The sequence below is a fragment of the Silurus meridionalis genome, chromosome 4 (assembly GCF_014805685.1).
Source record: "Silurus meridionalis isolate SWU-2019-XX chromosome 4, ASM1480568v1, whole genome shotgun sequence".
NCBI lineage: Eukaryota > Metazoa > Chordata > Actinopteri > Siluriformes > Siluridae > Silurus > Silurus meridionalis.
Window position 1 is genome coordinate 23,427,396 of NC_060887.1, and position 12,277 is coordinate 23,439,672.

General features: G+C 41.6%; 1 protein-coding gene across 1 annotated transcript in view; it reads left to right on the forward strand.

Moving 5' to 3' along the window:
* The window catches only part of grik3 (glutamate ionotropic receptor kainate type subunit 3), a 99,049-nt gene that overhangs the window by 56,182 nt on the left and 30,590 nt on the right, over positions 1-12,277 (forward strand). Inside the window, exons 9-10 of the mRNA XM_046847043.1 lie at positions 121-234; positions 3,681-3,884. Coding sequence (XP_046702999.1) covers positions 121-234; positions 3,681-3,884 — 318 coding nt within the window. The remainder of the gene's footprint in view (positions 1-120; positions 235-3,680; positions 3,885-12,277) is intronic.

The following is a 12,277-nucleotide window of genomic DNA, read 5'->3' on the forward strand; positions in this document are numbered from 1 at the left end:
CTAATGCCATTGGATGAGCTCAGCAGGTCCCACTAATGCAGCACTGTGAGCTATTGGGAACATAAGAATTGCACAGGCAAGTGCAGTGCACTCAGACTACACAATTTTCATCTTCTGCAGGTGGGAAAGTGGAGTGCTTCAGGAGGCCTGAACATCACAGAGCTCCCTAAGAGGAATGGCATGAACATCACTGACTCACTCTCCAACCGCTCGCTGGTCATCACCACAATACTGGTAAGGTCACATAACCAGTGAAAGCAAATTCCCCACTATTTCAGTTCTCTTTCATTCTCTCTCTCTCTCTCTCTCTCTCTCTCGGTCTCTCTATCTTTCTCTCTGTCTCTCTCTTTCTGCTGGCAGTTGAAATAATCTTTCCATCAAAACTGTAGACAGCAAAAGTAAGTAGTAAACTACTGCATTGCACATAAAGATCTAACTGGCCTTGTAGAATTTCTTCATTAAGAGCATGATGTCCCTTTCTGGTCAGAATGCATGTTGAAATTAGCTTAAAATTTTTATTATTGAAATATTAATATTCTTCGATAGACATTTATAATGAGCTTTGCTTAAAGATAACTGTCTAAAAATTCCACTTCATTCCATTACACGTGACACTGTATAGTGAGATTATAGCGCTCCTACAGCTGTGTACTACATCATACACCACTGTGTTGAAAGGTTAAACATTGTAGATTTAATGATTACAGAAAATGTGATAGGTACAAGATTCTGGTATGATTGTCTAAAGAAGAAAAGGTGAATCTTGGGCATAAACTATTTTAAGGACATGCAAATGAATCTCAGGTGTAAAAACTGCAAGCAGAGGCATCAAAAAGAAAAAAGTGCATAAAATCTTAATAATATTCAAATATTTTTTTATTAAGGTTTTTTTTTTTAACAAATGAAGCCAAATTGTGTTTACCTACGTCTTTTTATTACACACTTTTAGACATTTTTTTCCATTTACATGATGTCCAAATTTTAATTTTTAGCCAGGAAGTAAAACCACATCATATCTGAAATGAAGCAGCATTAAACTAGTGGACGCAAAACACGACAGATAATATCATTTTGGCTCACCAACACACAAATAAGACACCTGGCATTTATTGAGTGAGAAATGATTCTCTGAAAGGAGATTATGATATTTGATGGAGCTTCCTCGCACACATTGTCACATCTACCCCTTATTATTGAGTAATCCCATGCACAGAAAGAAAGAAAGAAAGAAAGAAAGAAAGAAAGAAAGAAAGAAAGAAAGAAAGAAAGAAAGAAAGAAAGAAAGAAAGAAAGAAAGAAAGAAAGAAAGAGGCAGAGCAAAAAAAGCAGCTTTCAGTTTTGATATGAGTCCAAACCTTGGGGAATTTCACATATTAGGATGCAGAGAACAGATGGTAATTCCTTTTTTCTGCAACACAGAAACTTTTTGATCAAGATAATTGGACAACTTATACAAAGTTTCCTTGGAGTTGGCTGACTTCAGTTTTTAAATAAATTCCATTATAGTCAAGAACTCATTGGCTGTTATTTAGTTAACAATGCATTAGTTTCAATAATACAACGTCTTAATTTAGAAATTGTTGATAAGCAAATAAAATCCTTCCAGAGCAAACACACTGACAAATATTCTAAACAATATCCACCATAAGTAGACTATATTATTTCCTATATTATAAGTCATAAAGAAATTGCAACTTACCAATATAAAACATGTGCACAATTCTGCTGAAATGGCAGGTTTTCTGTTGTAAATCAATCAATCAAACAAAAAAATAAAAAAAATATAAAACAGATAAAAGATAAGTCATAACATATCATACATAATTATCATACAGCTGTCCTCAATTAAATGAATCTAGTAAATCAAATAATGTAAAATAGGGATCAGCTGTTTCTGAGGGCTTTTCTTTACATCTTCCTGGTTAAATCTGCTTGCTAAAGTAATGATCTGAAAAAAAAACTTATAAAGCATGCATTTTATTCTTGTTGAAAGGAATCGATCAGCAGAGAGGTATAAAAAGATTCCAAAACATTAGGTGTACCATGAAACATCATAAAGGGCTTCATCAACAAATGGAGAAAATGGAACATCTCAGTGGCAACACCAAGAACAAAACATCTCTTCAAAATGTATAAAAGGACATGACAAAAACTGCCAAGAGACCTACAGCAACATTAAAGGAGCTGTAGGAATATCTGACATGTACTGATTATTCGCCATATGACATCAATCTTTTACATTCTTCACATGTCTGGGCTTTTTTAGGTAGCATGGCTAGATAGAAGCCCTTTCTCACAAAAACATCCAAGCCATGTGGCAAAATATAAAAAATTTAATTGGAATCAAATATACCAATATACCAATTCCAAAAGGTATAATTTAGTAAGTTATGTGCAAAAAAACACAAATTATCACATAATCTAAAGAACACCATACCAAACTTTGTATTTTTATTTATTTTTTGTTTCTTGTTGAAAATTAAAAAAAATGGCCTTGTATCTGCTTTTACATTTATACAGTATAATATAGACTTTTGTATTCATAAAATTTTTCTGTCAATAGATGAGAACTATCAATCTAGTGACAGCCGTGGTGTTTCTGTAGGAACATGTGGATTTTTTCCCCATTCCTGCTCAAGTGTAAAAATGCTGTGAGAGCTAGATTATGGTCACACTGAGGAAAATGGAAAAAAAGGCTCACTACGAGTTTTTGAATAGCTGGTCTATGCAGTCATAAAGAAAACAAATATCAAAGTAAAACGACGTCACCCATTAAGTCATGACAAAGATGAACTCCGCATACTTTACAAAGCTTATATTGTAATTTCTCCACACGAGTCATTTTTCTGAAACCCTCCTACTAATCATCAGTAACATTGTTGATGACATTATGAGCATGTTCATTTTCATTGCAGCATTCTGTTCCTAATCAAGGATTTATACGACCCAAATAATGAGCTTCTGGTGAAGTATTACACAGCTATAAAGATTCAGGACTCTATAAACTACATGAGTCTCTTCTTGTGAACTGAAACAATTTGTGGATACAAATATATATATATATATATATATATATATATATATATATATATATATATATATATATATGCAGAGACAGAGGCAGCAGAATTTTGTGGAGGGGGGGTTGTAACTGTTAACAATGAATTTAGTTTTACTATTCTGAAACTAGCTTGAAGAAAATTTTAAAACTAATATTTATTAAGGTGTGCCCTTGTAAATGTGTTTAAAAGCATAATATGATGTGTTTGAAGTGTTTTAAAAGTGTGATTTGCTAAACCTTATATGTTATAAAGTATAAAACACTGTATAAAGTCCAAACACTGTATATATTGTGCCAGTGTCTCATAAAATGAAATAAGAATTTTAAAACTATAATGAAAATGTTCAGTAGCAAATTAAGCACACATACACATGCACACACGTTAGTGTGGATTTTTACAAAGTAAAAAAAAATGAAAACTACAAATCAATTTTAAAGTGACAGAGCTGCAAATTATGGAACGAAATTATGTAAATGCATATCGTCTTTGATTTTTCTGTAGCTCCCTGTGGTGCATTCAGGTGTGTTTATTTTCTCTCATTTAAGCATGTGTGCTTGCCAGTGAGAGAAAAAGCTGACCTAACCATTGCTTTTCATTTGTTGTTTTGTATCTGCTCAGGAGGAGCCATATGTCATGCTTAAAAAGTCTGACAAAGCACTTGTTGGAAATGACCGCTTTGAGGGCTTCTGCATTGACCTCCTGAAGGAACTGGCGGGTATTCTGGGATTTTCTTATGAGATCCGTTTGGTGCCTGATGGGAAATATGGCTTTCAGGATGACAAGGGCCAATGGAATGGCATCATAAGAGAGCTTATGGAGCATGTAAGTATAAGTTCAGTTTCGCTTCATTGACACTTGTAGCATTCTTTGACAAATGTGGAGCAATACCACATTCAATACACACATCTTGCAATAAATTTCACTGTGCGGTTCTATAGAATTTGAATGTGTTAAACGTACAACAAAAGTGTATTATATACTTAGATCATTTTTACCTGTGAGAAGCAAAATAAAAGAACTCTATTATATGTATATTATAATATAATAATTATATTTAATTAGATATTGTACACATGAAGAAAATACTTTTTCTATTTTAATTTTAATCACATAAATGACTTTTAGTCACATTCTCTTCCATCTGTTAATTTAGTTTCAGTATCCCAGATAAGCAACATTTTAAGTAAATAATTACATCTGACTTAAAGCCACATCAATAATGCTGCTATATAAAAGCAATCCACACCTGTGTGAGGTGTGGATTGCTTTTGTATAGCAGCATGGCCTGGAGATTGCTATTCAACCCATATTATTTTATTTATTAATTAAATCACACATGTATTTACTTATTTATTGTATATTATTTAGTTGTTAGGGAATGTCCACAAGACAAGTTAATATTTGTTATAGCAGACATAACCAGTCATTTCGTCAGTAGTCCCTCTTTTTCTCACCTTTGAAGTGTGAAAATGAGACAGTGACATTGCCAAAATCTCAGCTTGTCATGTGACTGAGATACTAGAAAGCACAAACAGTCCTGAAGACTCTCTGGGAACTACTCTGGAAACTTACTAAATGTTACACATCACTAAAAAACCCAGAAACTTCTGCAATAAATGTTAACCTTGCGAATGACCTGTTTCTATAGGAATGATAACTAGATCATTGATACAAACCTATTGCTTAGGATCTGTTACAGTCAGAAATACTTTCAGACCAATGCCAAAATGTATGCATGTTTTCTGATTCAACCATACTGTGGTTTTGTCATTTATCTCAGTAAATAAAACTTGAAAGTTACAAAGCTGTGGAGTTCAAATGCAACGAAACTGTCCAATAGGACATGCAGGTTCCTGGGTCATACATCAGCAAGTTATAAAGAGTGGGTGCAAAGGACCAGACACTTCTCTGTAAACCAGAAGTTTAAATTAAGATGGCCGCTGTTAAAGAGCACCACGCCCTACCATTCTTATTTATTTATTACATTTATTTAGGCACTACTGGTTTGGCATTTGTGAAGTGTCTCTCCTTTCCCTCACTTTCCCAGATTTTACACAGGAGAGATATAATAGCTTAAATGGCATTTAGTGGACGAAGTCATAAGGTGGGAGTCGACGGCAGGGTGTTGGAAGGGCTGAGAGAGGTGAGCTACTGCTGCAGCACTTAATCATCCCATGCGCTTTGGCCAGATCCGGTCTGATAACAGTCACCTTGAGGGAACAAAGACATTATTGCTGGTGCAGACAAAGGTATAGGTGTGTGTGCGTGTGTGTTAGTCTGTGTCCACTATTGGGACTTCAGCATAAATTTAAAGGAAATAAATTGCAATCGAACCATAAATGAGCATACAGAATGGACAGCGTCTGATGATTTTAAAATCCCCATAACTAGAATTGGGGTGCTCATAGCATTCTCATTGCTTTAATAAGATATATTCATCACAGGAATGAATAAAAATTAAGCACAAGAAAAAAAGTCAACAGTTTTTTAAGCTACGTATATAACATCTATTGAATGATAAAATAAACAGATTTTTTTCATAAGCAAATGTCCCTTTTCCAAAATTTTCATCTTTATAATTCTAAAAATGCATCTGAGTATTATTTGTCATTATCAGAAGACTTGAGAGGTGTTGTGTGTATTTTTACGTGCTCTATTTCATGGCTGAGTGCACTTCTCACTGCTGTCTACAAAGATAAGTTGATCAGAATAATTTCCAAGCTAAGGAAATTAAACTCAAGTTGCATAAAGAGGATGTCAGTTAAATCAAAATAAGACAGAAAACGAAACAGTGATGTACATTATTTTTTGCTAGTTTTACCCTAAAGTAGAAGGTAGATTTTGGACCCTGTTTATGACCAATAACTCTGGAGTAGCTTTCCATGATTTTCATTAGCTGCTTGATTGATAATGGATTGAGAAGAGCCCTCCACAGAATTATAAGCATCATTAAACTAACCATCAATAAACCACTTGCCATTTGGCCATACAAATGCACATACTTCTCATTTTAGAAGCAGCACTGTGTGGTTTGAGGGTCCTTGCTCATGACACCCATGCAAAAGAAGAGAACCATTATTAATGGAGGCTGTCAGATGTATTCATCAGCTCGATTTATATTCATCAAGTACATTCGGGTGACACTTTTCATTATTTTTAGTTTTGCACTCACTAAGTGCATGCAATGCTCACTAGTGACCTGCATGCAAGGATTCATAGCTCTAATGAAGACAACAAGCAAACTGTTTAGGCTGTTTTTTCTACTTGATAATAAAGTGGCACTAAGGCATGGGGCTATGCATTCAAACCGGCATTCTACAAGCTCACATAAATCATAGTTTCATTAGTGAATTACAAAGCACCCTAGCCCGGCACATTTATTTATCCATATTACACTCTTGAAGGTTCATTAAAATAAGTAAGACCTCTTTCCTCATCTTTATAGGTCACCACATCCTGTCGCACCGAAAACCGTATTGACAGTGACAAAAAATGTCTCTCTCACACACACACACACACACACAGACACACACACACACACACACACACACAGAGCAAATACAGCAAATACATGTAACTTTGATTATAAACCATCCTCTTAATTTTACCAAAAGGATATGTTCTTTTTCCTAAAAACATGGAGTTCCCTTTTAGGAACTCGAGTTGCGTCAACAATGCTTTGGAAACGCTTCCACATTGTCCAAACTGTGAATCACATGTGTAATCGGTTCAATGGAAAGTGCGGCATCACCGGTGGGGTGACGTCATGACCAGGTAGCTATTAAAAGCACATAAAAAGCACATGGCTCTGTGTGTTTTCTGTCATATTGTTTGACAATCGTTTTTTCAAAAAATGAAAGCTTTTAAGAAGACTAAGCACACTTTCCAGCTTTGTGTGGCTTGTCTGGGAGTGGAGCATGTGAAGTCGGTTCTTGAGGGAGCCGACTGTGCACATTGTTCTCCCATATCCATGCGGATGCTACACTCTCGGTAGGCACTCTTCAAGGAGGGTGCCCCCGCTCCTCGCAGTTCTGGCCCCACTCCCGCTGAGGCGGAGCAGCATGCTTGTTCCTGGGGCTCATAAATGGACCTCACAGAGGGCTTCGAGATGGGCTTGTCCATTTCTCCTGCCTCTCCTGCCAGTTCCAGAACTCGGAAGCACGCCTTTCGCCGGTTTCTTTCCCATGTAACCAGAGCATTGAGCTCCACCTCTCTTCCACCGAGGAGGGGAGCTGCACTTTGCAAGTCAGAAGTGGGTGAGCTCATAGAGGTTGTGGCTCGAGCTGTTGTCAAGCTAGATCTGTCTTGGCTGGCTGATGAGCAGAGAGCGCTTTTGTCCAGCAAGACTGACAAACGCTTTTTGCAGCCTGCTTCACAACCTCCACATCACGGTCTGTTGTCCTTTCCCGACCTGCACACTGAGTTGTCCAGGTACTGGGCGAAGCCATATTTGGCCCACTTCTTTAGCCTTAAGGCGGTGTTGTACTCCAACGTTATGGGGCTGAAATAACATGGTTATGGGTCGATGCCCCGGGTTGACCAGATGCTGACCAGCTATCTCTACCCTGTGGTGGCATCATCCTTAAGACCCAGACATTGGCCACCAAGTCCTTGCATAATACATCAGCGCTGGTGGGTCAAGATGGTTTACTCTCAGGAACACTAAAGAGACCACTCTGGCTGTTGGCTAATCTATGGCCGCCCTAGCGTCAACAGAGAGGTACTTATGGCTTACCTTATCGGATCTCTTCAATACGCCCCTTTAACGCCGACTGGCCTGTTCGCCAACTCCGTAAATACAGCAGTCGACCGATTTTATGAGGCCAAGAAAGAGTCTGTGGCATTTCATCAGTTTCTCCCACTTAGCTCTCAGGCTGTGCTCGGCAGGCACAGCCCCAATCGCAACCAAGCTCCTCCCATCATCGATAGATACAGATCGCCACTCGCACTCCCCCTGTTAGGGATCCTGTGCAACGCTCTGGGCCGAAGTCCTGGGAGATGGCAGATCTAAGGACTGTCATTTTCCAATAAGATTGCTTCGTCCAAAAAGTCCTGACATAGGACGTTCTGGGGACCCTACTGGGAAAGGGCATGTTGTACCTCATTACATGGTGCCTGCCCTGCCCCGGCACCCCCAGGGACCTGGTCCGTTTACCCTGCCACGCTCACTGCTTCAGGGTAGTAGGGGATTTACAGGCCCTCTCAGTGGCCCCCTCTTTTCTGGAGTTTACTTCAGGCATGGCCAGTGCCTTTCTGTTCCCCAGAACGGGTTACATACCTAAGGGGCCCTCAGTCACCCCATGATCAGGCTCCAGTCATTCTATCATTCTCCTTTTCAGGCCCCAGACCAGGAGAAGCTCAACCAGCTGTGTCCGGTGCAAGCACTGAACTCTTACATCCACAGGACGAGTTTGTGGAGGAGGTCAGATTAGTTTTTTATCTGCTATGCCCCTCCGAGGAGGGGTCTCCCTGCTAACAAGCACATTCTAAGCAGGTGGATTATCAATGCATCCTTTTACAAGTCTTCTGGTCGCCTGCTCCTTTTGGTTTTAGAGCACACTCGACCTGGAGTGTGGCATCCTCTAAGGCTTGGTCCTCTGGAGTCTCACTCCATGATATCTGCAACACTTCAGGCTGATCCACTCTGCTGACCTTTATCAGGTTTTATAACCTTGACCTCAGTGCCACTTCTGGCCCATCTGTCCTTCGGCCTAGCTGTGCCCCCATACGTATGTAACCCTGGTTCCCTGAGGGAACGAGATGCTGCATCTCTATGCCACACTGCCAGCATCCCTGCAGCACTTCCTTCTCTTTTACAGATGCTAGTGTCGGCTTCACTCCATTCGCTTTTTATAGCTTCTTGGTCGTGACGTCACCCCACCGGTGATGCTGCACTTTCCATTAAATGGATTATAAAGGTGATTCAGAGTATGGACAACAAGTCAAGTCAAGTCAAGTCAAGTGGCTTTTATTGTCATTTTTACTATACACAGTGGTACACAGTACACAGTAAAAACGAAACAACGTTCCTCCGGAACCCTGGTGCTACACAAAAACAACAAAACAACATAAAGTGCATCGAGTGCAGCCTGGTGCAAACAGTGCAAACAAAAGAACAGTACAGACAGACAGAGTGCAGACAGACAACACAAGACAAGACAAAAGACACAAACCAAGTATAGCGCCGACTAGTAAACCTACTGTATACTTACATATACAGTACTGTGTGAGGTGAATGTAAAAACTATACCCAGGAGAAAATACAAACAGAAAGAGCAATGTAGTGCAAAAAACAGCAGCAAGGAGGTGCAAAGACAGCATGTAAACATTATACTGTAGTATAAAAGGTGCAAAAACAGCATGTAAACATTGTACTGAATATAAACATTGTACTGAATATAGTATAAATAATAATAAATATATAAATGGTGATGGAGTGGATCGAGATGAGTGATGAATGTGTTTAGTCCAGGTTGTACAGTTCAGTTCAGTAACAGTAACACACAGTGAGCGTGTGTGTGTGTGTGCGTGTGTAAGTGAGTGTGTGTGAGTGTGTGTGAGTTCTGTTCAGTTCTGTGTGTTGAGAAGCCTGATGGCTTGTGGAAGAAACTGTTACACAGTCTTGTTGTGACGGCCCGAATGCTTGAACCGTTTTCCTGATGGTAGGAGGGTGAAGTATGCGTGTGACGGGTGTGTGTGATCGTCCACAATGCTGTGTGCTTTGCGGATGCAGCGTGTGGTGTAAATGTCCATGATAGAGGAGAGAGACTCCGATGATCTTCTCAGCTGTCCTCACTATCCTCTGTAGGGTCTTGCGATCCGAGACGGTGCAATTCCCAAACCAGGCAGTGATGCAGCTGCTCAGGATGCTCTCAATGGTCCCTCTGTAGAACATGGACAGGATGGGGAGGGAGGTGGGCTTTCCTCAGCCTTCTCAGAAAGTATAGACGCTGCTGGGCTTTCTTGGTGATGGAGCTGGTGTTAAGTGACCAGGTGAGGTTGTCCGCCAGATGAACACCAAGGAATTTGGTGCTCTTGACGATCTCCACAGAGGATCCATCGATAATCAGTGGAGATTGGTCGCTCTGAGCTCTCCTGAAGTCCACAACCATCTCTTTCGTTTTGTCCACGTTCAGAGACAGGTTGTTTGCTCCACACCAGGCAGTTAACCGTTTCACCTCTTCTCTATATGCTGACTCATCGTTCCTGCTGATTAGACCCACCACGGTCGTGTCATCAGCGAACTTGATGATATGATTTGAGCTGTGCGTTGGTGCACAGTCGTGAGTCAGCAGAGTGAACAGCAGTGGACTGAGCACACAGCCTTGAGGGGCTCCAGTGCTCAGTGTGGTGGTGCTGGAGATGCTGTTCCCGATCCGGACTGCCTGAGGTCTCCCAGTCAGGAAATCCAGGATCCAGTTGCAGAGAGGTGTTCAGGCCCAGAAGGTTCAGCTTCTCGATCAGGTGCTGAGGAATGATTGTGTTGAATGCTGAGCTGAAATCAATGAACAGCATTCGTACATATGAGTCCTTGTTATCCAGGTGGGTGAGGGCCAGATGAAGGGTTGTGGAGATGGCATCGTCCGTGGAACGGTTTGGACGATACGCAAACTGCATTGGGTCCAGGGAGGGTGGAAGCTGTGTCTTGATGTGCCTCATGACAAGCCTCTCGAAGCACTTCATCACGATGGGAGTGAGCGCGACGGGACGATAGTCATTGAGGCAGGAGACAGTCGATTTCTTTGGCACAGGAACGATGGTCGTTGTCTTGAGGCACGTGGGAACAACGTTACTGCTCAGGGAGATGTTGAAGATGTCAGTGAAGACATCTGCTAGTTGTTCTGCACATTCTCTGAGCACCCTGCCAGGAATGTTGTCAGGTCCAGCAGCCTTCCGTGGGTTAACTCTGCATAGAGTTTTCCTCACTTCAGCTGTGGTTAGACAGAGCACCTGGTCAGTGGGAGGAGGGATGGTCTTCCTCGCCACCACGTTGTTCTGTACCTCAAACCGGGCGTAGAAGTCGTTCAGCGCATCTGGGAGGGAGGCGTCACGGTCACAAGCAGGTGATGTGGTCTTGTAATTCGTGATCACCTGGATGCCCTGCCACATGCGCCGAGTGTCTCCACTGTCCTGGAAGTGGTCGTGGATTTTCTTGGCGTGTGCGCTTTGCCTCTCTGATAGCACGAGACAGTTTGGCCCTTGCTGTTTTAAGGCCGCCTTGTCCCCTGTTCTGAAGGCAGAGTCTCTTTGTTTCAACAGCGCACGCACATTTGCAGTCATCCACGGCTTCTGATTGGAGCGTGTAGTGATGGACTTGGAGATGGTCACATCGTCAACGCACTTGCTGATGTAGCAGGTCACTGATGATGTGTACTCCTCCAAGTTGATGGAATCGCCGTGGTTGCAGCCTCTCTAAACATGTCCCAGTCAGTGCACTCAAAACAGTCCTGAAGAGCAGAAGTAGCTCCTTCTGGCCAGGTTTTCACCTGTTTCAGAACCGGTTTAGAGCGTCTGATGAGCGGTCTGTATGCTGGAATCAACATAACAGAGCAGTGGTCTGAGTATCCGAGATGGGGCGGGCTCCGCACGATACGCGCCGGGATGTTTGTGTAAACAAGATCCAGCGTGTTCGCTCCTCTCGTTGCAAAGTCCACATGCTGATGGAGTTTAGGAAGCACAGTCTTGAGATTCGCATGGTTGAAATCTCCGGCGATAATAAACAATCCGTCGGGTGAGCATTCTGCAGGTCGCTAATAGCGCCGTAGAGTTCACTCAGTGCCTCCTTAGCATTAGCACTGGGAGGAATGTACACTCCGACGATGTAAACTGTGGTGAATTCCCGTGGTAAATAAAAAGGTCTGCATCTAACAGTCACAAACTCCACTAGCGATGAGCAGTAACATGAAACAAGCACAGAGTTCTTACACCATTCCGTGTTGATATAAACACACGCCACCACCGCGAGTCTTACCGCACAGAGCTGTGTTTCTGTCGGCTCGAAACACGGTTAGCGCGTCTAGCTGGATGGCGGCGTCCGGAACTCTGTCGCTGAGCCACGTCTCCGTGAAAACAAAGACGCAACAGTCTCTAAACTCTCGCCGTGTGGTTTGCTGGAGTCGGATGTAGTCCAGTTTATTATCCAGGGAGCAGACGTTTGAAAGAAAAATGGACGGGAGAGCCGGCCGGCTAGGGTTAGCATTTAGCCTAGCACGGAC